This window comes from Myotis daubentonii, chromosome 11, assembly GCF_963259705.1.
Source record: "Myotis daubentonii chromosome 11, mMyoDau2.1, whole genome shotgun sequence".
NCBI lineage: Eukaryota > Metazoa > Chordata > Mammalia > Chiroptera > Vespertilionidae > Myotis > Myotis daubentonii.
In genome coordinates, this window is record NC_081850.1 from 3,805,354 (window position 1) to 3,833,114 (window position 27,761).

At 60.1% G+C, this 27,761-nt stretch overlaps 1 protein-coding gene across 2 annotated transcripts in view; it reads left to right on the forward strand.

Annotated features, from left to right (window-relative positions):
* ROR2 (receptor tyrosine kinase like orphan receptor 2) overlaps nt 1-27,761 on the forward strand; it is a 196,399-nt gene that overhangs the window by 140,867 nt on the left and 27,771 nt on the right. For both annotated transcript variants that reach the window (XM_059656324.1, XM_059656325.1), the window contains 2 exons: nt 13,353-13,430; nt 26,632-26,919. In XM_059656324.1, coding sequence (XP_059512307.1) covers nt 13,353-13,430; nt 26,632-26,919 — 366 coding nt within the window. The remainder of the gene's footprint in view (nt 1-13,352; nt 13,431-26,631; nt 26,920-27,761) is intronic.

Sequence of the window (27,761 nt, forward strand, 5' to 3'; positions counted from 1 at the left end):
AGCTAAGACCTGGGAACAGCCCGAGTGCCCATCAGTAGCTGAGTGAGTAAAAAGCTGTGGTGCATCTACACCATGGAATACTATGCAGCTGTAACAAAGCAGGATCGCTTACCCTTTGAGACAGCGTGGAGGGACCTGGGGAGTATCATGCTAAGAGAAATAAGCCAGTCAGAGAAAGACAGGTATCACATGATCTCCTCACTCATATGTGGAATCCAATGAACAAAATAAACGGGCGAACAAAATAGACCCAGAGACATGGAAACATGGAACAGGCTGACAGCTGTCAGAGGGGAGGGGATCGAGGGCTCGGCGAGACGGTGAAGGGATTAAGCACAGAAAAGAACACACAGGCTCCTCCACACAGACAGCAGAGGTGATTACCGCGGGACGGGGCGGGAGGAGCGAGAGGAGGGCGACGGGATAAATAGTGGTGGAAGGAGACTTGGCTTTGAGTGGCGAATGCACAATGGTATGTACACATGATGTTTTGTTGAAACCAGTTATATGGGTATGTTTGAAGCCCATATCATTTTATTAACCAGCGTCACCCCATTTTAGTGAATTCAATAAAAATTAAAATAAATAAAAAAAATATTCCCACCCTTGCTTTTAGGGAGTGGTCCTAAGCCGCAGTCTGGCCTCCCTCTGCGGGAGGCGACCGGCTGGACTGATCAGGGGGCAGAGCCAGCCAGTGACCAGCCAGTCCCACCCCTGCCGCCACCACCGGTGACCTCCCTCTTCGGGAGGCGATCGGGTGGGCTGATTAGGGGCTGGTGCTGGCCGGTCCTGCCCCCCGCCTCCTCCCGATTGCCCCCCACATCGTCCCTCTGCTGCTGCTGGTCACCACCACCCCCCATCACCGTCCCCTCCCTCTGCCCACTGGCATGTGCCTTGGCTGGCCTGGCACCACCTGCTCGCCTGCCCCACCCCCCTGCCAACGGTAGTTCTGCAGTTCGGTCGATTTGCATATTACTCTTTTATTGTGTAGGATTATGCATAACAGAATATTGTAAAAATTAAGTTATGAAATGTTTATTAAAATGCTTCTTACATAACGTTACATTGGCTGGGCCACAAAAATATTTGCTGTGGGCTGCGAGTTTGACATGCTTGGTATAGACTCTGCCTTGAGAACAGACTGAGGGTGGCGAGAGGAGAGGAGTGGGAGAACAGGTGGGAATGGGGAGGAGTGCAGGAGTACAATTGTCCAGTAACAGCATTGGTCACGGGATTGTGATGGACAGCACAGGGAGGAGGGTCAGAGATAGAACTATGCGTGGTGACAGATGGGTACCTGGTGTGTGCAGAGTTCGGACCCAGAGTTGTGCTGCGTGGCTGTGGAGCCTTCTGGGTGCGTGCAGAACCCTCTGGTGCGTGCATAGCCTTCTGGCCTTCCCTGGGTGCGTGCAGAGCTGTCTGGGTGCGTGCAGAGCCTTCTGAGTGTGTGAAGAGCCTTCTGGGTGCGTGCAGAGCCTTCTGGGTGCGTGCAGAGCCTTCTGGGTGTGTGCGAGCCTTCTGGGTGCGTGCAGAACCCTCTGGTGCGTGCATAGCCTTCTGGCCTTCCCTGGGTGCGTGTAGAGCCTTCTGGGTGCGTGCAGAGCTGTCTGGGTGCGTGCAGAGCCTTCTGGGTGTGTGCGAGCCTTCTGGGTGTGTGCATTTTTTTACAGAGAGGAAGGGAGAGCGATAGAGAGTTAGACACATCGATGAGAGAGAAACATTGATCAGTTGCCTCCAACACACCCCCTACTGGGGATGTGCCCGCAACCAAGGCACATGCCCTTGACTGGAATCGAACTTGGGACCCTTCAGTCTGCAGGCCGATGCTCTATCCACTGAGCCAAACCGGTTGGGGCAGCACCCCCTTTTTGACCCTGGGAGCACGTCAGAGCTTTGGAAGCCCTGTGGTCTTCTGCTTCTCCCAGATTTCCTTTTCCATTTTGGGTCAGGCTCTTGCGGCTGCAGGTGTAGTCACGGCACCTGGCGGCGAGGTGTTGCCAGTAGCTGTTGCTGTTTTGGTAATGCCCAGGGTCAGCCTCCACCTGCCACCTTTCCACAGCCACACAGCACAGCTCTGGGTCCGAGCTCGAGATGTCTCAGGCTGCTGCAATCCTAGACGAAATACTGACTGTGCAACAGCAATTTTTCTTTTCTTTTTTAATCCTCCCCAGGATACGTTTTTTTAAATGGTTTTAGACAGAGATCAATGTGAGGAAGAAACATCGATTGGTGGCCTCCCGATTGCCCCCACCGGGGATTGAACCTGCAACCCAGATACGTGCTATGGGAATCGAACCTGCCACCTTTCCATGCAGGGGACTGCGCTCTGACCCACAGAGCCACCCAGCCAGGGCGTGAGGGCACTTTGAGCGGAGCTGCAAAGCAGCAGATCGGCTGGCTGGCTGCAGGGGAGGCCCGGCCGCAGTTGCTGTCCCACCCCGTGTCTTACTGCGGTGCATGATGTGTGTGCAGAGCCTTCTGTGTGTGTGCGAGCCTTCTGTGTGTGTGCGAGCCTTCTGTGTGTGTGCGAGCCTTCTGGGTGTGTGCAGAGCCTTCTGGGTGTGTGCGAGCCTTCTGGGTGTGTGCAGAGCCTTCTGGGTGCGTGCGAGCCTTCTGGGTGTGTGCGAGCCTTCTATGGGTGCGTGCAAGCTTCTGTGTGTGTGCGAGCCTTCTGGGTGTGTGCGAGCCTTCTGTGTGTGTGCGAGCCTTCTGGGTGCGTGCAGAGCCTTCTGTGTGTGTGCGAGCCTTCTGGGTGCGTGCAGAGCCTTCTGTGTGTGTGCGAGCCTTCTGGGTGTGTGCAGAGCCTTCTGTGTGTGTGCGAGCCTTCTGGGTGTGTGCAGAGCCTTCTGTGTGTGTGCGAGCCTTCTGGGTGTGTGCAGAGCCTTCTGTGTGCGTGCGAGCCTTCTGGGTGTGTGCAGAGCCTTCTGTGTGTGTGTGAGCCTTGTGTGTGTGTGCGAGCCTTCTGTGTGTGTGCAGAGCCTTGTGTGTGTGTGCGAGCCTTCTGTGTGTGTGAGCCTTGTGTGTGTGTGCGAGCCTTCTGTGTGTGTGCAGAGCCTTGTGTGTGTGTGCAGAGCCTTCTCTGTGTGTGTGAGCCTTCTGGGTGCATGCAGAGCCTTCTGTGTGCGTGCGAGCCTTCTGTGTGCGTGCGAGCCTTCTGTGTGCGTGCGAGCCTTCTGGGTGCATGCAGAGCATTCTGTGTGTGTGCGAGCCTTCTGTGTGTGTGCGAGCCTTCTGGGTGCGTGCGAGCCTTCTGGGTGCATGCAGAGCCTTCTGTGTGTGTGCGAACCTTCTGTGTGTGTGCGAGCTTTCTGGGTGCGTGCATAGCCTTGGGTGGATGATGTTTTTGTTTGTTCTGTGGCTCTAGTTCATTCTCCGAAGTCGGAAGTGGTGGGCTTCCGTTGTCTCGTCTGTGCCGCTGTTGTGTTAGGGGGAGCAGGTCCCCTGGGCCTCTGCCAGCAATGTGCCCTGCGCTGGGCAGCATGCGCCTGGACCCCTGTGCGGCACAGGTGGGGCGCTGAGCGGGATGCAGGCGGGGACCCCGCCGTGAAGTGTGCAGCACAGGAGCGTGACCGGCCAGGGCCCCTGGCCCCTGCGGGTCTGCCTGGGGCCGGCCGGTAGTGTGTGGGAAAGATGTCACAACAGGAGTCCAGGTGACCATGCGGGAACGTTTATTAAAGCTGGGACAGTAAAACAAGAAAGGGCTTAGCATAGAGGCAGCAACAGGAGAGCCAGGCCGGGCTGCCGTGCCCATTGCTCCCCAGGTTGCAAGCCTCGTGAGGTCCCTTAGGGTTTAGGAGGTGCCTGCCTGTGGGGGAAGGTGAGGGAGGGAATTTCGGGGGCTGCTCCTAGAGGAGACAAATGCTCGGGGTCCTTTGTCTCACAGGGGAGCCTTAGGGGAGGTGTCAGGGGAGGGTTCCAGCAGAATATTCGACAGCCTTCCAGGTGGGCTCCTCCAGGGCCGTGGTCCCCCCTGATGGGTCAGTGCCAGGGCCGGGGTTGTTAGTCATCGCAGCTGGTCCTGGTGTCGCCCACCTGGTTTTGCTGCTTTTCTGGGCCTGGAGCTGAAGTGCAACCGAAGCCCAGATGTTATCTGTGGGGTGGGGACCCGTGTATCTGTGTAAATTGCTTCAGTGTGTTCAGCTCTCTGCCTCCGTTTCCCTGTTCCACCCGTCCTGGCTCACTGGCGTGTCTCAGGGGCATTCGTTCATTCCTTCATTCACCAAACTGGCCAAACTACCAGGTGCCCCAGGTGCTGGGGATAGAACAGTGAAGGGCACAGACCTGATCCCAGGAAGGGGAGACAGAACAACAAACAAGTCATTGGCTGGGCTGTGCACTGTGTGAGGGAGGTGTTCGCACGGCTCCCGGCGGGAAGTCGGGGGAAGTCGGGGCAGCCGTGCCCATGAGGGAGCGTTACTGGAGAGATGGAAGCAGGAGACGTGCGGTCAGCTGCGAGCGGGGCATCGCCAGGCCAGGCCGGCAGCCCCTCTCCGTCCTGGCCGGCTCCGCAGAGGTCAGCAGGCCGGGCCGCCGCCTCAGATGTCTGCTGCTGTGGAGTCTGATGTTAGGGGGGCAGACAGCACAGGCGCCCTGAGTCTGGTTCTCTCTGCCTTTGGACTCACCCCTGCGGTCCGTCCCAGCGACAGTGTTTGAAGCCCTCTGGGGGTTCACTGGCGGCTGCCTGGCGGAGCCCGGACCCCGGCGCGTCGTGGAGTAGAGCACAGGGCGGGCTGGATGTGGGGGTGAGGGTGAGGAAAGGTGCAGCCAGGGAGGCGGCACGCGGGGCTGCTGTGGGGGGCAGGTGCCCCCGTGAGGGGCATTGGCTGTGTCTGCCAGACGCACAGGCAGGGACGTGAGCAGGTCCTCGGATCTGAGTGATCCGGCTGGATGGTCCGTGTGGGAGTGGTGGCCATTTGGCTGTGCCGTTTGAAGCCTGGCCATCAAGGGTGCAGGTACAGAAACCAGGGGAACGCTTTGCAAGCCCAGCTCCAGGCTCATCAGCATTCCTGGGGCCAGGGCTGCGGAGACACTCCAGGGAGACTCACGGCGTGGGCACTGAGTGAAGGGTGGGGAGGCGATGTGCGTAAAAGGAGAAGCGCTGTGAAGTGCAGACAGCATCATTACCAAAAATGGCCCGGCAGACGGCTACCAACCGTCCTGGCTCCCAGGCCTGCCGTGCTGCTCCCCAGGGGCGTGGGGTGCCGGGGGGGGGGGCGGCGGCACGAGGGACAGGGCTGCGGGTGCTGTGAGAAAGGCGTGCTGGCCTGGAGGGCGGGCCTGACCCGGTGCCGTCGCTGCTGCTGGCCGCCTTGGGCAGGTGGGGCTGGAGGACAGCAGTGCCCGTGATGCCTGTTTGCGGGCAGCCGTGGGGCCAGCCTCAGGACAGGAGGAGGGGTCGGTGCTGGAGCTCTTAGCAGGTGCTGGCGGCGCCTTTGCCGGGTCCAGATCCTGCCTGTTCTTTCCCACTGAGGCTTCCTGGTCTCTGTCAGTCTAACCACCTGGTGCAAAAGTTGCTTTCACATCAGCATTCATTATAAAGAAGCTCTGAGATAATAGCCCTGCCTGTCACGGCTGGACTGTGCCTCCCAAAATAGACCTGTGAGGTCTCAGCCCCAGGGCCTCCTGTGGGGCCTTATTTGGAGAGAGTCTCCCCAGTGATCAGCACCGAGTCACGGGCCTCCTCCAGCTGGCGGGTGTCCTTATAAGAAGCGGTTAGACACAGGCACCGGAGGCCGGGCCACGTGGGACACGGGAGGCCTCCCTGCGATCTCGCGCAGCCTGGACCTGCCGCCTGGACCTGCCGCCTCAGCGCCCAGGCCGCGGCCTGTGGCTGTCGCCGCCGCAGACTCGCACAGAAACTCCTCTCAAAGAGCAGACACACCTTTGCTTAGAGTCGCCATTTACCCCCAATTGTTTCATGACGCCAAGGTCATCACCTCCAACAAATCCGATTTCAAACACCCAGGCCCCCCCCCCCCCCCCCCCCCCCCCCCGGGCTGAGAGTGCCTAGACCTCGGCGCCCCGCCCCTCCGGCCACAGCGCTGGCTTTACAACTCTTCCCTTAAGCAGATAAAAGGACTTCATGTTCCCGCGGGGCAGTGCGGTTTAAATCTTCTAAAAGGGCTGGAAAAGATGTCGTTTTCCTTCCTACCGTTAACGAAAAGCCTTCCGGAGGCCCTAGGCCAGGGGGAGTAACTGACGCTCAGGGGTCTCCGCGCACCCACGGGCCTGCAGCACTCACACAGCATCTTGCTGGCTCTTTTCCTGCGGTTTTTCGGGCACGTCCGCGAAAGCAGCCCCAGAGCGTGAGTCACTCGTGAGGGGCTGGGCCTCGCCTTCCCAGCCACCTGTGTGTGGGGGGGTGCCCCTCCGCTCTGCAGGGTCCTCCCACAGCTGCAGGGGGTGTCGGCTGGCAAAGGGGGGTTGTGGACAGCCTCGCTCTCCCTCCCACCAAGTATCGCAGTGGCCCTGAGGCTGGGCCTTCGCTGGGTGGAGGCTGAGGAGAGGGAGGGAGGTGTGAAGGCAGCACTGGGGGGACTCAGGCCTGAGCACGGGCTCTTTTGCGGGTTTGGTCATTTCGCTGCAGATGTGGAATCTGAGCGCCGGGGAACTTGGTGAGTGACAGGCCTCCCTGGGTCCCCAGGGTGTCGGACTTCACTGCGTTTCCAGAGCAGAGTAGCCAGCCCTTCGAGGACTGCGGGACCAGGGCCCAACACTTCCTCTACTCAGAGTTAGAAATCCTATATAATCCTATGTAATAAAAGGCTAATATGCAAATAGACTAAACCTCGGAACACCTGGTCACTATCACTTGTGCTGACCACCAGGGGGCGTGCGGGGAACATGGCAGGCGTCAGCCACGGTGGGATGGTGGAGCAGGTGAGTGGGGGTGCCAGACCAAGGCGGGGTGTCTGTCGGTCGCTGTCATTGGGCAAGCCTCTGGTGGTTACTGAAAATTCTTTGCTCCCGCGTGTGTCTCTGTCCCTGCCCGTATCGCAGTCCCACCTGGCGCTCGCACCTGCTGCCAGTGCCAGCCCTGCTTGCACCCACTGCTGGCACTGGAGCCACAGCTCACATCCTCTACCGGTGCCCGGCGCCAGCACCAGTCGCCCCTCAGGGCTTCTCCACCTCCCCCTGCTCCTGAGGGGTGATTGGGGCCAACCTGCTCCTGGCACCGACCCCAGTCGCTCCGTGCCTTCAGCGTGTGGGAGCGGGCTGCTGCCAGACAGGAGACCGGGGCCTCTGGCAGGAGGGGCCGGGTGGGGGTGGGTAGGATGGGCTGAGACCCGCCACTGTGCCTACCACAGCCTCGAGGCCCACAGGGCCTTTCTAGGTGCATGAATTCGTACACTGGGCCCCTAGTAATGAAATAAAGTTGTTACAGACTGTTAAGACTACTACCGATTAGGTCCTGGCAGCTCACCTTGAAGGCTGTGTGGTTTCCTAGCTGGCCATTGAGACACATGGCGTAGTGTTTTCATAAGCACGGTCCCAGAAAACCATCCGTCTCCGCACAGCTGACATACTTTCTCTGGCCCCGTTCCCAGGCCGATGGCCTCACGTGGAGGGCTTTGCTGTGCTCCTTCCAGCGGTCAGGTCCCCCCAGCACTGCCTCTCCAGCGCTGCTGGTTTTGATTTGACTGTTGCTCAGCCCAGTGCTTGCTCTGAAGTGCGCAACCGTTTCCCGTGGGGCGTTTCCCATGGGATGGGGGCGTTTCCCGTGGGGTGTTTCCCGTGGGATGGGGGCGTTTCCCGTGGGGCATTGCCCGTGGGGTGGGGCGTTGCCCGTGGGGTGGGGTGCTGCCTGAGGTCCCCCTGCCTCCGGCTGCCGTCTGCTCCTGCCCTGACACTGCTATTCTCTCCGGTCCGGAAATTCCACCTTTAGAAGGACAGACACGTGCGGGAGCCAGGCGCTGGGGAAAAGGAAACCCTCACTAATGCAAAGGAGACTGCTTTGAAACTGTTCAAGTCTGCCAGGGACGCATCTCAGTAAGCCCCAGGTGTCCAGGTTCGGATCAACAGGGAGAGATTAGTGGATGAAAGGTCTGTGTTCAGACAAACATTTTAAAGAAACAGTCAAAGCCACCATGGACTCACACCCCAGGCGTGGGCCGGGCTTCTTCAGTCCACTCTGCTCCCCAGTGTCTCTGCCCTCCGAGAGCCGGCGTTTTCCTTCGGGGAGCCTGGAGGCCGAGCAGGCGCTGCCCACCTCATTGTCCTGCAGTCAGGCCCATTAGAGGCGCTGCTGGGAGCCAGGGGCCGGAGGAGTGGCTTGGGGCCGGTCTGCCTACCAGATTGGCGCGTCCTGGGGCCTGTGCGGAGCTGGCTCCCCGGGGCTCCTCTCCGCAGGTGCTCTGGAGCCACCCCTGCTCGCCCCCAGGACAGGACAGTGGCAGGTGCTGCCATGGAGACGCCCTCCGTCCCAGGTTGAGAGCTGACAGCCCCGCCGCGATGACCAGCGTCCATTCAGCTCGAAACCCAGCTCTCAGGGGCCTCGTTTCCTGTCCGCGACGGCTCGCGGGAGGGTCCCCAGGTGCGGTCCGGAGTCTGCTGTGCTCGCGCAGCGTCCGCTCTGGCGGGGCTGGCCGCCTCCGTGGCTGCGGGGGGAGGAGGGGGTGTGATGGGGGTGTGGGGACGGGCTCTTCGCGGCAACGCGCCTCTGCCCGTGACCCTCGGTCAGGGCTGGCGCCGAGTGATGGATGTGTAACTGCTCTCAGCGAGCTTAGACTCGGGTTAGCTTCACAGGAAGTGGCGAGCACACAGAGGATGCCCGCACCCCTGCCATGCGTGTCCCCTGGCCTTAGACCCGTGTGAGTCGGTCGCCGATGGTCTCTTCACTGAGGTCCACGCTGTTTCCTTAGACGTGACCCGTCCTTTCTGTCCCAGGACACAGCGCTGCCATGTGGTGGCGAGGCGCCCGGGGTCACTCACATGGGTCCCACTGGACCTCAGCTTTGCCTTGTCTCCCTGCGGGTTCACGGTGGAACCCACCCGTCCCGGGGAGAAAAGGCAGGCGCGTGTCGCGGACGGCACCTGTCGCGGACGGCGCCTGTCTCCGACGGCAGGAGCACGCCTTTCAGGCTTTACTAACATGAAGGGCATGCGGTCTGCTCACAGGCGTGTCCTGTCTTCAGGAGCGGAGTTTGGTCCCCAGGAGGTGCACGGTCTCCTCAGACTCCTCCCTCTAGGTGTCCCTACATCCAGTCTGCCCAGAGCACTCAGGCCAGCCCCCGACCCAGGCCGGCTCAGCCAGGTGCAGTGCTTGCTCGCAGGCCTCGGGGAGAAGGCGGGGAGAGGCCCTCGGCCAGCCCAGGGGGGCAGAGGAATGTGTAGTTGGGGAGAAAGTGGGTGACACCGGCCCCAGTGCTGCTGCGACCCTTCCCTAACCCTCCACGCCCCAAGTCCAGGCCTCCCCACCCCCCAGGCTCTCTCTCCCACACCCTTCAGCATCTCATTCTTCCTCCACACCCGGTGCCTCCGGGCAGCCGCACCTGCTGCGGGGACACCAGCAGGCTTCCTTTGCTCACTCAGGAGAGCCTGCTTCTCACTAGACTTCATTCTATATTATTTGCCGCTAATACCAACATGAAATTTTAAAATCTAATAATAAAGTTGATGTTTGCTCAAAAGGCTCCATGGTTTCATCTACATTAAATGTCCACGGCAGATACGTCTGTAGAGATAGAGAGCAGGTCAGCTGTTGCAGGCCTGTGGGAGGTGGGGATGGGTTTGAGGCTTCTTTTGACGGCGATGGAACATTCCAGAGCCACATAGCGGAGGAGGTTGCACAGCCTTGTGGGTATACTAGCAGCCACTGGTTATGGAATTCGAAATGGCGAGTTCTATGGTATATGAATTATGTCATTGACCATTTGGTGCTTGTTCATTGCAGAGATGTTTTAAGAATAAAGTAAGAGAAGGGGCTTAAATCACCTCAGTAATTTTCCAGATAACTAATAATGGCGTTTGATGATGTGGCAGTTTCTGCTGTTGTCTTGTGTTTATTTTGCCTTTGGGTTTTGTTCCTACCCTTTCTGCTCGGGCCAGGAGCAGCCTGCTGGGATCTTCGGGGCCCTGGCCTCCCTTGTCCTGTCCCCCAGGCCCACCAGACGTTCTGTTCCCAGCTTTCAGGAGGCGCATGTCTTTTAAAATTATTATTATTAATGTATTTTTATTGATTTCAGAGAGGAAGGGAGAGGGAGAGAGAGATAGAAACATCAATGATGAGAGAGAATCATTGCTTGGCTGCCTCTTGCATGGCCCACACTGGGAATCGAGCCTGCAACCCAGGCATGTGCTCTGACCGGGAATCGAATTATGACCTCCTGGTTCATAGGTCGGCTCTACCACTGAGCCACGCTGGCCGGGCAGGAGCCGCCTGTCTGAATGAGGGCAACCATTTTGTGTCTAAATTTTATAGAGTAAGAGAATGACACTTAAATTTCAGAATATAAGTGGTGTCCTCATTTCTCAGTGAGGAGCGAGAGCGGGGCCTGGTTCTGTGGAAACGTCCCTGGGACGGGACATCCTGAATTTATTCACATCCTTGCCGTGCAGAGGACGTGCCCTGGGCCTCGTCCTTACGCTTGCACGCCTAGGCCCCAGCCTGGGGAATGCGGGCACGGGCTCCGGGATCAGCCTCGTGGGCTATTTGAAACTTTATCTGCTTTTCCAAGAATACAGAGGACATCGTTTTACGCAGATATCCACCCCACTCTACCCAGGATAATGCTCGGGGCTCAAAGAAGCAGAAAATCCAACATCTGTCCTGAGTAGCACAACCGATTCAAAGAGAGTCTTCACATTCCTGATGCCCTGGGGACTGCACGCCCGGGTGGGGGTGGGGTGACACCTGGCTCCTCGCACGGGAGTGTGGTTGTCCCGCCCCAACTCCGTGCGTGAAGGCATACGTTCGCTTCCAACCGCACGCTGCCCTGGAAGACGGGATCTTTTCCACGTGGAATTGGCTAATGGTGCTTATTTTTCTTCCGGGTGTATATTTATTCCACTGTTTCACACCATTTGTCAATTTCTGAGCAGTTAATAATTTTTATGCCTCTTTCAGATGTGTGTATATAGTACAAGTGTGTTTGATTTCCTGCGGTCTCTCTACATTTAAACAGTGCTGAGTGATGGCACGTGTGACATGCCATCTAAAACTCCAGACCAAACCGAAGCCTTCCGTTCTTTAGCAAAGCCCGTGGACGGCCTTGCATTGCACAGGGCTCCTGCCTCTGCCCTGTGGCCGCGGCTTCTGTCCAGGCTCCCAGCGGGCCGCTGGCCTCCCGAGGAGGCGCCCCTGCGTTGGCAGCCCCGGCAGACCCGGGAGCCCGGTGGCCTTGCCACAGGGAGCCGTGCTGTGTGGGGCGGTTTCCGAGACTAAAGATGTCCCTTCCGAAGGGCGAGTCGGGATCGTTTGGTGAAAGGTGGCCTGGGAGAGTGGCGTCCGGCATGTGGCCAGTTCGGACTGGCAGTGGTAGTGACAAGGAACTCCCCAAAGGGACGTGAAAGCCATGGGTCCCCGTGGCTGCGGGGAGCCGCGTGGCAGAGGCGCAGCAGGCCTGTGGCAGCGGCTCCTCCCGCGTGGCTCCTCCCGCACGGCTTCTCCCTCGGGCGTCCTGTGACTGCGGAGCCCGCAGGGTGCGCGGTCGGCCTGACCCTGCGCCCTGCAGTGAAGGGCAGCCACGCTGGGGGAGCTGAGCCACTGATTGGAAGAACTTGCTGCCTGATTCCGTCGAAAACCACGTGTGCTTCCTTTCCCACCTCGGCGCTTCGAGCCGGTCTCGTCGTAAGAGGGGTGTGAAACGTCCGGGGTATCTGTTAGTGCTGTTTCTCTTGTAGGAGAGACAAGTGGGGTGACCTAATATTGAATTATAAACTTCTTCGGTACACTTTAAAAATTGTGATAAGTACACATAACATAAAATTGACCATTTTAAGCATTTTTTAAAAGAATTGATTTGAGCCCAGCCAGTGTGGCCCAGTGGTTGAGCGTTGACCTATGAACCAGGAGGTCATGGTTCTATTCCGGTCAGGGCACATGCCTGGGTTGCGGGCTCCATCTCCAGTAGGGGGTGTGCAGGAGGCAGCCGATCCATGCTTCTCTCTCATGGTTAATGTTTCTCTCTCTCCCACTCCCTTCCTCTCTCAAATCAACAACAAAAAATTAAAAACTTGACTTGAGAGAGAAAAACATCGATGTGAGAGAGAAACATCGGTCAGCCACCTCCCACCTCCCACCCGTGCCCAGACTGGGGGTCGAGCCCTCTGCGATGACACTCCACCCAACCGAGTCTCACACTCTAGCGCCCACTGTCACCATGTTGAGGTGTACAGTTCGGTGGCATTAAGTACGTTCACACTGTTGTGCAGCCATCACCATCATCCGTTTCTGCAGCCTTTCATCTTGCAAAACAAACTGCCCGTTACCCACGAGCCCCTCGCCTAGCCGCCGCTCACCGCCCTTCCACGTCCTTCTGTGTGAGCTCGACTTCTTCCAATTCCTCGTAGAAGCGAGACCCTGTGTGTCCTTTTGACGTGGCGTATCCCCCGGCACCATGTCCTGGGTGCGCCATGTGGTGGCAGGGGCCAGCGTGGCCTTCCTTTCTGAGCTGCAGGGCAGTGCCCGGTGTGTGTCCGCGTCTTCCGCAGGCTTGGTGCATAAACCTAGTCCCGCCAGGAGCTCTTCTGTCAGAATCACCCCTGACTTCACACCCTCCCACCCCCCAGGGTGGGGCCCAGGCAAAGCCCACTCCCAGGCAAAAGCCTAAAAGTAGAAGCAGAAGAGAAAGGGACTGGGTTGGAATAAAGGGTAGGGTCTGTGGGGGCCCACCTGGCTTCTAGGGTGCCATGCTCACCCGACCACCTTTCCTCCGTCGTCCTGCTGCGCTCCCAGCGGAGCAGACCAGCTCTGCTTTCGCCCGCGCTGTCTGTGAGTGGGGTGGGTGCTGCCTCTCTCACAGGCTCTGGGGTGGGGGTAAAGGTTGCAGTAACGATCTGCCCGTTGTGGGCAGACCTGTCCTTGGCCGCTGGCTGCAGATGGGCCTGGGGGCCAGGAGGGTGAGCTGGTGAAGAAACGCTTCAGTCTGACTGTTCAGAACTGCCAGGGCCTGGGCCTGGGGGCGACCTGCTGACTCTGGCCCCCGAGATTGACTTCCCGCCTCCCAGGGTGCCCCGTCCGCTTGGATCAGGGAAAGGCCCACGTCCGGATGCATCCAACCCGACCCCACAGAAGCCCCCTGGCAGTGCCCCTGCCTCTCCCTCCAGGCGCTCTGTACCCGGGGGCAGTTTTGCGGGAGCAGGACGATCTGCTGGGAAGGCGCGTTCACCCTGTGCTGTGCTCTCTTGTGCAGGGGATTCGGAGGTGCCTGACCCCAACGACCCTTCCGGCCAACTGGATGGACACGGCAGCCCTGTTCCCACGCCGAAAGGTAACCTGGGAAGTGCTCCTGTATGCAGGCCGGGGGCGGTGCTTCCAGAGTGGTGCCTTCTTTACTCAAGGCTTGCTGCCGCACTGGTGGCCGGGGCCCCGGGGGTGGCACTGCCCATGGGGGGCGTGGTGGCACGCCTACCTCCCTAGCTTTCTCCATACACTGCACTGTGGGGAGGTGGGGGCTGGTGAGAGGTGACGGCAGGGTTAGGCGGGTGACCACTGCAGGGAGGGCCGTAGGGCAGGTGGACTCCTGGCTTGGCCACTGCATCTCCTGCTGACAGGTGGCCGTCCATCTCCTGGGGTTACTCTCAATGTGACTGTCCAGAGTGGAGGGGGTCTCCGCCGGGCACCGCTCTTCTCCCCGGGGCCAGCCAGAGCCTGGTCTCCCCGGGGCCAGCCGGGGCCTCCTCTCCCCGGGGTCAGCCAGAGCCTCCTCTCCCCGGGGCCAGCCGGGGCCTGGTCTCCCCGGGGCCAGCCGGAGCCTGGTCTCCCCGGGGCCAGCCGGGGCCTGGTCTCCCCGGGGCCAGCCGGGGCCTGGTCTCCCCGGGGCCAGCCGGGGCCTGGTCTCCCCGGGGCCAGCCGGGGCCTGGTCTCCCCGGGGCCAGCCGGGGCCTGGTCTCCCCGGGGCCAGCCAGAGCCTCCTCTCCCCGGGGCCAGCCGGGGCCTCCTCTCCCCGGGGTCAGCCGGGGCCTGGTCTCCCCGGGGCCAGCCGGGGCCTCCTCTCCCCGGGGTCAGCCGGGGCCTCCTCTCCCCGGGATCAGCCGGGCGGAGCCGCGCTTTGTCTTGTTGGTCCTTTGTCTTGTGGATGCTGCCTTCCCTGAGGTGTCGGCCTCCCTCTCACCTGGTGCCCTCTGTAGGCATCTGAGACTTAGAGTCAGCAGAACGTACTTCCTGCGACTTTTCTTCTTCACCCACAGCCACCATGTCACCTCAGATCATGGCCTCCGTCGGCTGGGCTGCCATCACCAAACCCCGCACGCGCGTGGCTCAGCCAAGGGGAAGGGGTCCTCACAGCTCCGGAGGCTGAAAGCCTGCAGAGGGGCCGTGTCCCTCTTCCTGTGAGGACACTCGGCCCTCGGGCCCCGCCCTCAGGACCTGTCTAATGTGGTCACTCCCCAAAGGCCCACCTCCGGCATTTGAATTTGGGGACACATGTTGTTTATAACAGTTACTATCAGAACAGCCCCTTTCTGTCTGCCTGGCCTTGTGGTTTGAAGCCCAGAATCCATCATTGCTTCAGGGCCCCCTTCCCTGAGGGTCTGTGCCTGAGGCTGGTCGTCTGGGGAGTGAGCAGCGGTGGCTGCCTCAGCCCGGGGTCCGGAGGGTGCCTCGGCTACAGGGCTGCGGGTGTCGGTCACCGGATGCTGCGCCCCCTTCCCCCGGGTGCCTGGGTGAGCGCCCGTTCGCTTAGAGGTCAGTTGTGTAAGTTGAGGGTGGCTGAGGCTCCGTGATGGGGTTCCCTGTGAGGCAGCGAGGGTCCTCAGGACGGGAGTGGCCCTTTCCCTGACCCCTCCCAGTCGTCTCGGGGTCATGGTGACCTGGCTCGCTGGAAGGCAGCCCGGCTGCCCGTGGGAGGCGTCTGTCAGGGCAGAGACGTGTCCCCACGGGGCCGAGGCCGCGCTCGGGAGCCTGTGTGGGCGCTGGCCTCGCGAAGGGCTCTTCGGAAGAGAGGCCATTCTTGGGGCTTGGGTTCTGGAGCTGTTTCTCAGAGGCTGACGAAGCCGCAGGCCAGGTCAGACAGCCCTCGCCCTCGCCCGTCTGCTGACCGCCCGTCTGTGCTGGGCCCTGTGTGGCACCCGCGATGAAGGCACGGGTGGGCTCTGCCTGGGGGCGGGGCTGGGAGCTGGCGTCCTGGGAAACTGTCAGGCCTGCAATTAGGGGGTGTGGGGAGGAGCCCAGGGAGGGATGAGGTCGCTGAGTGGAAGGAGGGGGGGCATCTTGGCGTGGGGACAGAGGTTGACTGAGGTGACCTTTGCTAGGAGATGATGGGAGGGGTGTGCCCGAGGCCAGTGCTGGGCCCTGCCAGGTCTGAGGCCACGAGGTCTCAGTGCCCCGGGCAGCTGAGTGAGGTGGGGTCCTGGGCTGGGTGGGCTGAGGCCCAGGGGCCCAGCACGGCCCACCAGCCACGCATGCAAATTAATGAGGCGACGAGCCCAGCTCCTCGGTCCTACCTGCTGCGTTATAGAGCCCAGTGGCCACGTGTGGCTGAGGTGATGGTGATGGCAGCCCAGACCCGGAACGTTCCATCGTCACAGAGAGGTCTGCAGGCAGCTCCCGGAGAGCGAGCGCACACAGCTCCTCAGACGCAGGAGAGAGTTCTGCCCCGCTCTTGCCTCCCGCCCCCCACCCTGTCCCCTCCCATCTTCCCGTGGACAGGTCCTGGTGGGATGTGGGCCCCCCTCGCCCCGTGGACGGGTCCTGGTGGGATGTGGGCCCCCCTCACCCTGTGGACGGGTCCTGGTGGGATGTGGGCCCCCCTCACCCTGTGGACGGGTCCTGGTGGGATGTGGGCCCCCCTCGCCCCGTGGACAGATCCTGTGGGATGTGGCCCCCTCACCCCGTGGAAGGGTCCTGGCGGGATTGCGGGCCTGGTTTACACTGAAGCTGCAGGCGGCTCTGGGGGAAGTGGTGGGGAAGTGGAGGAGCAGGCAGGAGGGAGTGGGCCGGGTGGAGAGAGTGGACAGGCGTCGGTGAAGGGCTAAAATCCCTCTAGTCATTCTGTAGCCTCTCCCATCCCCTTGGGAGAGCATGCTGCCCCCAGAGCGTGGGCCTGCCTGTGCGCCTGGGCTGGGGCAGGGGCAGGGCAGGGAGGAGCCAGGAGTGGGTGGGAGCACCGCCGGCCACCGCTGTCTCTTACCCGGAGAGGCGCAGCTGGATGGAGGAGCACGCTGACGGGGCAGAGGACTGGGCTGAGCGCTCAGGGACACGTACGTCCTCATCCGCCCTCAGCTGCAAGCATCGCTCATCAGAGCCGAGCTCAGGCGGCCCCTGGCCGCTTTAGGGTAGCTGAGCCGTGCTGTCCTCCGTCTGGCTGCCCGCATGTGTTCGGGCAGTTCTGCGGGGGCTTCCCGGCAGAGGTTGGGAGCCTGGACGTGCCCACGCACAGAAACAGCAAGCAGAGGCTCGGCGGCCGGGAGGCTGTGTGTCCTGGACAGCGTCGCTCCTTATAGCTGATGAGGGGCCACAGGAACCGATGGTAAAATCGGTCTCATTGTACGTTGTCTCGCTTAAAGCCGCAGATGTCATCCCGGCCGTTAAGTGAGGACTTCCTGGACCAGAGGAAGCCACGGGCCTGAGCAGGCCGGCCTGGCCCGGGGGCAGCCTGGGGCAGCGGCGTGCGAGGGCAGCGGCCTGAGCCGGGGTGGCAGGACGGCAGACCTGGACTGGATGGTGGCCTCGCCCTCCTGCTGTGGCCAGGGCACTGCTTGGGCCCCATGTCACCCTGCCATTGGAGGGATGAGAGGGCCCAGGGACAGCGCTCGCCCAGCGAGCAGTGGCTGGACACTGCCATTTGTTGTCATTGCAATGGTGGTCGCTGCCTGTATGTCCGTCACTTTCTAGACATGGCTGCCTCAGCAGCCCCAGAGCCCCAGGGGCCCATGCTTTCCTGGGCAGCAGTTCTCTGGTTCTTTGGGAGCCTCCTCCTGGGGTCCTACCTCCCCTGCACCCCCAGTGACGGGCTGCAGGCGGTGCCAGGCACCGATCCCTGCGCTTTCCTGCTGACAGAGCTGCTGGGAGGGTGCTGCCTGGCTTAAATCATAGATTAAAGTAATGCCGGCCGAATGGATGAAATGAGCCGCTGCTTCCTCCAGTGCCGTTGCCGGCGGGCCTCTGTGAAGTGCAGGCGGCGAGGGTGCCGCCTGCCGAGCAGATTGGGGGCTAGGAGCTGGTGCCCAGTGGAAGGGGCATTTGTGCTCAGATGCACTGGGCCAGGATTGAGCCCCTGGCGTGCACGTGCGGTGGGTTCTGAGAGAGACCTGACCTACCTCGCAGGGCGCGGGCGTGGCAGGCGTGCGACGCCGAGCTGCGGGGCTGTGCTAACGGGCCGGGCACTTCGCAGCAGTTTTGTTACATTAGATACAGTATTTTATTGTTATTACAAAAGCGTGCATTTGGCCTGGAAACCGTTTACTCATTTGTTCCCACGGGTTTGGTGGACGCGGCACAGGTGTGCTGGTGGTGGGGGTCGCTGCTTAGAGGCCGCGGGTGCTGTCCGCCCGCAGCCTGCACATGCCCGCTCGCTGACCCTCGTGCTGACTTGGAGGGAGGGCGCCGTCCCCTGGCGGAGGGCGGCTGCAGCTCCAGGTGACCTCAGGGCAACTGAATGGACAGAGAAAGCAGCGACCGCAGAGGTCACCGTGTTGGCATGGAAACGAAGCCTGTCCTCTGCCTCCTGAGAGCCGGTTCCCCGTTCATGTAGGATGTGGGTCGATTAGCATACGTGTTGGGTGCATATCTGGTTTATTATGGAAGTGTGTGTGTGTGTGTGTGTGTGAGAGAGAGAGAGAGAGAGAGAGAGAGGAGATTGGTATAGATGAGGGTCTCCGCGGCTGATGGGGTAAAACTGAGACCAGCACCCTAACTGCAGACGCGGCATTAGTTCTGTGATGGGAACGTGGCCCGGCGGAGCTGGAGCCTGGCCCTGCGCCTCCCAGCTGCGTGTCCCCTGCGTGGTGCAGCCGGCAGAGCGTGCAGAGGCCCCAAGCCTCCCCCACCTCCTGGGCCAGGCCTCCCGTGGGCTCGGCTCCGGCTGTGCCACTCTGGAGGGGAAGGCCGTTGGTCCAGCGCCCCGACCTGCTGGCTGTGGATTTGCAGGCCCTGGGGCTCTCCGAGGTGGACAGAGGGAACGGCGCTGGGAGAAAGCGTCAACCCACGGGCTGGTTTCAAAGTGTGCGCAGCACTGAGGTCGCGGACGGGGCCTGGACGCCGCGTGGGGCCGCACCTGCTGGGCCCACCGCCGGGCCTTCCTCTCCAGCTCATCTTCCCAAGTGCCCCCTCTCCCCCCACGTAGCTCCTGCTACCAAAGCTGCAGCCGGGAGAGCGCTGTGGCACCTGGCAGCCACTGCCGCCGCTGGTACCTGCTGAAGTGACGGCAGGCAGGCATTCTCAGCTCGCGGTGCACGGTGCTGCGCGGCCTATTCATGTTGCTTGTCTCATGGCAGCTACCGGGGGTGGGGCGCGATGTCCCTGCCCCTTTGTGAGGCTGTGAGTGTCACCCTGAGCCTGGGGCAGTCTCCTTCCCTGCTCAGTCCTGCCAGAGCGAAGCCCCACAGACCCAGTGTCCGAGGCTGGGCGCCCACGCCCAGGGCTGCTCCCCTGTAGCTCCCGGAGGAGCTGCCCGGCCTCTCCCTGTGGCTGGCCACCCCTGCCGCCTGGCTGGGCAGCACCCCTCCCCTCTGTCTTTTGTCACCTGGCCTCTTCTCTGTGTGCCTGGGCCCACGTGTCCTTCCTACAGGACACCAGCTATTGGAGCAGGGCCCCATATGACTTCATTTCAACTTCATGGCAACTGCAATGACCCTGTTTCCAACAAGGTCCCACTCACAGTTCCAGGACCAGAACTGCACCCAGCACACGGCTGGCTCGCCCAGTGCCCTCCCCACGTGCGGGAGGGTTTGGCACGTCTCTACACCTCAGGGCTCTGTTTCTCATCCTCTGATCCCCTTCTTGTCTCACACCCTCTCCTCCTGCCCCTGCTGCTCTCCTTTAAGCAGCGTCCTCTCCTTCATGTGACCGGCCCTGTGCAGACCACCAGACCCACACCCCACGGTGGGTTGACCTGGTCATGCCCAGGGGGAGCAGCTCTGTGGCCTCCTGTGGCTCAGGGTCTCCAGTCACCACCCTTCCACGCAGGTTGTGTGTTTCGTTGCCACCGATTAAGTAAAACCCGGGGCCCTTGCTTCTCGTAGATGAGGCTTCCGTGCCCCTCAGACCTCACACGTGAGTAACCTGGCCAGCTGGCGAGTGAGTGGGCGGTCAGCGGGCGAAGAGTCGGTGGGCGCTGATCTGCGGGGAGCAGGAGTGGTCCTTGGGCAGGCCTCCGTCCCCCCCCTCTGGTGTGTCTCTGTCCGGGGCTCACCCACTGCCTGGGGTGAGCAGCAGTGGCCTGGGGCAGAGGCAGAACTCAGCAGCCGCAGTTCTTACCCGTCCTCTGCTGGGAGGAAGGGACCCTCTGGGGTGATTAAAGGGGGAGACTTCGCTCTCTCCGACCCCATGGAGTGCTGGCCGCACCCACAGAGGCCGGTTCTCAGCCACCAGGCCTGGCTCCTCTGGGCTGCTCAGTCGTGTCTGCAGGTCGGGGGTCCGTGTGCGGAGGTCAGGAACAGGAGGCCGGAGGATTAAAAACCAAGGGAGAAACGCAGGTGGCCTGGGAAGGAACCAGAGGCCCGTGGACAGGGGCCTCGCAGCAGGTGGTGCCCAGCTAGACCAAGAAGGGAACACAGAGGGGCGATGGGACGAGGAGCCAGGAGGAGGCCCAGCGTGTGTGTAGAGATTTCAACAGGGAATCACGGAGAGAGGAGAAGCAGCACTTCCTGAGATGCTGGTAGAGAACTGTATGCTGTTGACGGAAGGCACAGAGCAGACGTGGGGATGGCAGCGACGGCACTGAGGCCCGAGGAGGCTAAAGGAAAGTAAATCGCAGCGCACCCTGAAACGGCAGAGAGAAAAGGGAGACATGGAAAGTGGCCCTTACAGAAGGAGGAGGTCAGCGCCCCGCAAGGCAGCGGGAAGTGCGGGACCAGGACAGCAGCGTGCGGCCGCGGGTGCCTGCCCAGCTGGGCGCTGCTCCAGGGTGAGAGGCGCAGCATTTACACCCACACCGTGTTCCAGCCTCGTGCCCTCCCCTCCTCCCCCCCCCCCCCGCCCCAAGGAGGGGCGGGACCAGGAGAGCCAGGGGCACTGAGGAAGGAGCCAGGCGGTGTTGACAAGGAGAGGACTGGTCACCGGTCAGCGAGTCCCAGTGGCTCTGATAGTGAAAGTCATCAGTAACAATGACCATGGGAAGCAGAAGCTCGAAGCTGTAACAATAGAAAACAGGAAAGAAGAATCAAGAGGCAAAATAAACACATCGAAAGCAAAACTCATCACTTAAGAAACTGATCGATTCACACATAGACTCATAAACTATGTTAAAGTTTATGTTGTTTTGTAAAATTCACGTGTTATGTATAATCATAAACAGGATTTAAAAATTAAAAATGAAGAGTAGTCCTGGGTTAAGCCAAAGTACTACATTAACATCAGACAAGATAGTCCTTTAGACAAAAGCCTTAACGGTGATATCAGCACCAGATGAAGTCATAAACCTGAAGTTATTGCACCAGCAACTCAGCTTTGCACGAGTCTCACAGCCTGTTGGTAGATACACAAGCAGTTGACATGGATCTCATTGAAACGAATAGAAAATCATATTAAAAATTGGAACAACGCAGTTGACCAGCTTCATCTTACGGGGTGTATACAGAACGCCTGCACCGAGCCATCAGTCCAACGTGGGCCCTACAGGAGCGGCTGCCACACCGGGCTCGGCAGATGTGAGTGGCACCAGGCACCGCCGCCCAGGCTATGCCGGCCGCCGTGCGGAGGAGCCACTCCCAGAGCCGGCAGAGGAGCCCTCAGACACACAGGCTCATGCCAGCAAGAGTGCAAACAGCTCGCTGCGCCTCGGTTGGAAAATGGATAAAGAAATTGTGGTTGGTGTACGGGGGACTATTATACAGTCTATAATAATAAAAGCGCCGAAACTGGTTTGGCTCAGTGGATAGAGCGTCGGCCTGCGGACTGAAAGGTCCCGGGTTCGATTTCGGTCAAGGGCATGTACTTGGGTTGCGGGCACATCCCCAGTAGGAGATGTGCAGGAGGCAGCTGATCGATGTTTCTCTCTCATCGATGTTTCTGACTCTCTATCTCTCTCCCTTCCTCTCTGTAAAAAATCAATAAAATATATTAAAAAAAATAATAAAAGCGTAATATGCTAATTAGACCGGACATCCTTCCGGACAACCTTCCAGACGAAGCTGGGGCTGCGAGGGAAGCCCTGGTCCCTGGTGCTTGCCAGTGGCCAGAGGGAAGCCTGGGTCCCGGGTGCCAGAGGGAAGCCGGTGCTGGCAGCGGGGAGAAGGAAGGCCTACTCTCGCACGAACTTCGTGCATCGGGCCTCTGGTAATTAAAATAAGTGAACTACATCAACATAGATAAATCCAAAGGTGACTGAGTGAAAAAAGCAACTAGCAAAGATGTTCTTTCAGGGGAAAGTTTTAAAAACATAAAGTAATTCAGCCATGATTGGAATAGTGTGTGCTGCTCTCTGGAGAGGGAGGGAGAAGTAAGGGAAGTGGTGTTAGTTGCATTATGGAATGTTTTATTTCTTTAAGTGTTGGAAGTCAAATATGGTAAAACATTTGCATAAAATCTTGATATTGTGTACATGGGTACTGTTATACCAATATCTGTATTTTTTGTATATTTGCAAGTTGCAATGTTTCAGCGTTAAATCGTTAAATGTAAAAGAATTGCTATTGAACAAAACCGTTGGCTATGTGATTGTTATTTGAAGAAGATGCCGACCTCAGAAGCCCAAGACAGTGACCTAAGAAGCAATTACAGCCCATCGGGTAGTTCAGTGAAGCGACAGGATAAAGGGACGTGCACGCCGGACAGAGGGACGGGCTCCCAGAGGCTGGCGTCCTGGTCCCCAGAACCTGTGTGTCACCTGCCCGACACGGACTTCTCAGATGGTTAAGCGATGGGGTTAGCGGAAGGTTTGGGATGGGAGACGATCCTGCATGGTGCAGGCGGGCTCGGTGTCATCCCAGAGGCCCCGCTCAGGGTGGCAGGGGTCAGTCACTGGCCGGAGGGGAGAAGCCGAGGCTGGAGCGACGCAGGAAAGGCGGAGGCCCGGCCGGGGGGAGACCTCCCGGCGCCCCAAGGGGCAGCAGCCCTGCCGCCTGGCCTGACCGGAGGACTCTGGCCTCCAGACTGTGAGATAAATCGGTGTCGCTTTATGCTACTAAGTTTGTGCTAATTCGTTACAGTGATAAGAAGAAATTAGTACAATATGTAGACATCCGGTAGTTTTCTTGTAAGCCTTAAGCCACTTGTATGGAAATAGAAATAAAACCGGTTCGGCCAGTGGCAAGGACAGTTGCTGAGGACTAGGAAGCTGGCTGAAGTGACTGAAGCGGGGTGGGGGGGGGGGGGAGGGAGGGTGGGGGGGGGCGGCCTTCTGGACCAAGGGCTGGACTGGAGTGGGACCTGCCTCCCAGGCCGCAAGGACCTAGGGGACCTGCGCAGGCGGGTCCTTCCTGTGGCTCCCAGGTGACTCCGTGCGCGTCAGAGGCGAGCCCGCTGGGTCAGACAGTGCGGGGAGAGGGTGCTGAGGGCCCGGGGCAGCGAGTTCTCCGGATCCTCCTTCGTGCCGGAACCGAGGATGGCGCGGCTTCGGCGAGTGTCCCTCTAGTTGAGAGGGGAAGGGGCCTCAGAAGGGGCCTCGGCTCGGTTAGGAGGAAACGGGGGCTGCCTGGCCCGGCTGGGAAGCTGAGGGCGGCAGGCTCTCCGGGAAGGAGGCTTTCAGCGCGGCCCCTCGTTTGCCGGAGGACCGGCCCCTGTAGTCCCGGCCTCACCTTGGCCATCCTCCCCAGACGGCATTGCCCGGCCAGGGCGTTGGTAATGGCCACAGACATCACCCTCTCTGGTTCCCACCTGTTTATCAAAGGGAGACCCGTTCCCATCAGGAGTCGCTGCCTAACCCGGCCCCAGCCCTGCAGCCGCTCATCTGCCCCTGCCCCTCCCCTGCCCCTGCCCCTGCGGGTCCACACACGTGCAGGCCAAAGAGCCTGTGACGGTGAAGTCGCCCTGCCAGGGGCTTGCCTCCAGCACGTCTGTGCAGCTGCTCCTGCTGCAGCCTCCGTGGGGAGGCGCTGGCCTCTCTGAGCCGAGCCTGCTGGGGCTGCAGCATGGCTGCCCCGGTCGGTAGGGGCTGGCACCGGCCGCCGTGCCCAAGCATGCGCCTCGGAGAGGAGCCTATGTACACAGTTGTCCACGTGGCAGCCCCGGGTCAGAGGAGGCAGCGTGGGGACAGAGGGGACTGGAGAAGTCGCGGGGGGCTGCTCTGGGATCGGACAGACAGTCGGGGCCTCCCAGGCTCATGTGCAGGAGGAACCTCCTCCTCGTCCTCTGCCACCAGCCTGCCTCCCTCCCAGACTCATGTTTCTCCCACATCGAGGAAGAGCCCTTCTACGGTTTTCAAGGGATTTAACTGATCCATGGAGATGCCCAGCTGGGGGGGGGGGTCTGGGCCGGCCCCCGGGTGAGATGACAGTTGGCAGAGCCCACGTGCCTGGCCCTCAGGACCCCTGGGCCTGCGGCTCGGGACACCCCCACACCTGTCGTTGCCTGAAGCGTGCGTACCGTTCAGTAGCCCTGGCTTGTCCCATGTGCGGGTGAGAATCAAATCTAAGCGGAATGCCGAAGGAGAGATTGTTGTGACTTGACCATGTCATTTGCTGTTTTAAATTACAACCTGCCGACTTTTCTATATTCCCTCGTGGGCATTCAGTGTTACAGAGACCTTAATATTAAACACCTTGAAGTGCTTCGTGTGAAACCCTCTGACTAAGGTGGCTCTGGCCAGACCCAGTGAAACCTGTGTTCACATCCTCTGTCGGGCGGCCCAGGCTGAACCGGCAACGGCCCAGGCTGCTCCAGCAACGGCACAGGCTGCTCCAGCAATGGCACAGGCTGCACTGACAATGGCACAGACTGTCCGATTGAGTGGACTTCGTGTCAAGATGCAGGCTTGCAGAGTGGCAGGGGCACTTGGGCTAATGAAGAGCGTCCATCCAGTGTCACCGCGGGCGTGGAAGGTCTCTTCAGGGGGTTGTCATTGACATTTCAGTTACCTTCCTGCTCTGTGTCATCCATAGGATTCTCTTCGACGCTTAATTCAGTGCATGAGAAGTGGGCTGGCTAGGAAGGAATCAAGGCAGAACCTAAGGATATTTGTTAACAACTGGAGGCTCGGTGCACGAAATTCATGCATGGGTAGGGTCCCTAGGCTTGGCCGGCAATCAGGGCCAATCGGGGTTTTCTGGCTGCCGGCCAGGGCCTGCCTTTGTTCCGCGCCGCCCCCTGATGGTCAGCACACATCATAGCGAGTGATCCAACTCCCGGTCAAACTCGTGAGGGGACACTTGGCATATTAGCCTTTTATATATAGACTAGAGGCCCGGTGCACGAAATTCATGCCAGAGCCTCGGTCCTCGCAGCTGCCAGCGGCTTACCTCGGCCTTCACAGCCCTGACTTCATCCGAAAGGTCATCTGGAAGGACATTCGGAAGGATGTCCAGTCTAATTAGCATATTACGCTTTTATTCTTATAGATAATAATCATACATAATAACCAGTGTGAATGAGTGACACCTCTCCAGACAGATACCTCCAGTCTCCCTTGTGAAGGGAAGCCGTCCTTTTGACTTGAAATTCACAACCTTCCGCCCCCTCAGCTACCTCCCCCTCAGCCCCCACCCCCTCAGCGTGAGAGGGGCTGTCACACCCTGTGAAATGTACCCGAGAGCCCACTAGGAATGCCATCATTGTCTGTCCAGTCAAATCAGGAATAACAGAGACATGCCATCTTTCCACTTTATTTTTAAAAAAGAATTAGGGGCCAGCCAGAAATCAAGCCAAAAGATTCAGAACATGAACACGTTTTACAGTCATTTTCAGATTGCGCTGTTATCTCAGCTTTGTCTGAAATGCGTCCATCCCCTGATGATTGATGTCTTGTCTCTCTAATCTTGTGGGGGTTTTATGTGAATGGAATTTTAGCATGTGTGTGTGTTTTGTTAATTCCCACTTGAGGATATGTTTTTATTGATTTTAGAGAGAGAGGAAGGCAGAGAGATAGAAATATCAATCGGTTCCTCCCATGTGTGCCCACATCCAGAATGGAGCCCGAGGCCCTTCAGTGTGAGGGACAGGGCTCCAAGCAACTGAGCCCCGGCCAGGGCTGTGTGTGGGTTTATCTTAAGAGAGAATAATCCCCAGCCCTCGACCTACACCACACACGTGCGCGCGCGCACATACACACACACAAGCACGCATACACACACAATACACACACATGCACGCATGCACACACACCACCACGTGTACACCCCCAAACATACCACCCTGCACACCTCACCTGCCCTGCACACACTCCCCTCTGGCTCCTCAGGGCCTGTGTTGCCGCTGAGCTTAGGGCAGTGTTTCCAGCTGCCCCCCCACCCCCATCTGTGTTCTGGGCACTTCCCTGGAGGGTTTGACCTGGACGGCTTCTTCCTGCCCCCCTCCCCCCAAAGCTGGGCTGGTGGCCAGAGCCGTCGGCGCACTCACCCTGGCGTGCTGCCTGCCTGGCCGGTGGCTGGCTGCTCTGAGGGCGACTTTGGGTGGCGAGAGGAGGGATGGGCTTTCTGAGCGCGAATGTGCATCGGAAGTTAGTGAGATGAGATGTGGTTCATATTAGGTGTTCACCTCCTGCCTGGAGAGCATTTGTAACCCCACGTCCACACTCAGGCACGTCTTGTCGCTCACAGGCATGCGGAGCGGAGACCCGAGTAGCAGCTGCACGCGGCCAGCGGGGGTTGGAGGGGCAGCACTGCCGGCCTGTCCGCTCCCGCTAACCAGGCCCCGGGGCCTGGAGTCCTGAAACTCCACATTTTGTTGGTCATTTCACCGTTGAAGATGCTCAGCCCTCTGTAATGGTGCTGAGTGCTGTCCTGGGAGAGGCTGCGAGGCCCGTGGAGAAATCCCCGGAGCCAGCCCAGCTTCCTCCGGGCGCGCGTCGCGGGCTCAGCAGTGGGCGCTAGCCGGGCGCCTCCAAGCAGAGCCCCTCAGACAAGGCCCTGCGTGGTCGGGTGACGCGTGCTCGGGCCGCAGGCTCCGTCCCAGCCATGGCTCTGGTCCCGCGTGGTTGGGTGACGCGTGCTCGGGCCGCAGGCTCCGTCCCAGCCGTGGCTCTGGTCCCGCGTGGTTGGGTGACGCGTGCTCGGGCCGCAGGCTCCGTCCCAGCCGTGGCTCTGGTCCCGCGCCCGTGTTCTAGGCAACGTTCCGGGACGGTTCCCGCGGGGCGCGCCGGGGCCCAGGGCTGTGGGCGGGGCGCGGGCGGCCGGCACTGAAGCCATCTGAGCCGGCTCCTGTGTGACACTCCTTGGCAGGTTACTTTCTGAACTTCCTGGAGCCGGTGAACAACATCACCATCGTCCAGGGCCAGACGGCGACTCTGCACTGCAAGGTGGCCGGCCACCCGCCGCCCAGCCTGCGGTGGCTGAAGAACGACGCCCCGGTGGTGCAGGAGCCGCGGCGCGTCATCATCCGCAAGACGGAGTACGGCTCTCGGCTCCGCATCCAGGACCTGGACACGACAGACACCGGCTACTACCAGTGCGTGGCCACCAATGGGATGAAGACCATCACTGCCACCGGCGTCCTGTTCGTGCGGCTCGGTGAGTGGGGACAGGCTGGGCCTACTTTGCAGCGAGGACGCTTCACAACCACCGGGGGAGAGTCACTGGCAGCTGGAAACAGCACACACCCCGGCAGCGGGACAGTGGCCAGCGTGCCAGGCCAGCGTGCCCTGCCCCTCGCTCTAGTAGGAAAAGGGAGGGACACGGTGGACACGCTGGACGCAGGACATAGTCCCGGGTTAGTGCGCAGGTCGCAGGCCACAGAGTCACCCTGCGGGAGGCCCCCACACAGCCCGAGCCCCCACAGGCCTGGCACCTACCAGCCCACAGACCCCTGGCCCGGCAGGGGTGGGGGAGCCAGCGTGAAGATAGCTCTGAACTCTGTGCGAGGTACATGGCTGGAAGGAGGGTGTCCCCCTCGCATCCCCCTTTTGAGAAGGTCCCTGGAATGCCCCAAACTCTCTGTCACCGATTAGGAAAATGGGTCTTGTGAATCAAGGTTAGATGCGGAGAGAGAAAGAGCAAGACGGTGAAAACTACAAAAATAGGTCCAAAAGCCCTGGCCAGTGTGGACCAGCGGTTAGAACGTCCGCCCTCACACGAAAGGGCCTTGGGTTCAATCCCCAGTTAAGGGCAGGGACCTGAGTGCCAGGCTCCATCCCAGCCCCGACGCGGGAGGCAGTCAGTGGCTGTGTCTCTCTCACAACGATATTTATCTCTCTCTGTCTCTCCCCCTCCCTTCCACTCTCTCTGAAAAAAATCAATGGAAAAAATACCCTCAACAACAAAACCACATAAAAACATGTCCAACAGAGAGCGCCCTCCGGGGTGCGGCTCCCCGCTCCGGGCACAGCCTCCAGGGGCCAGGGCCCGGCTGAGGC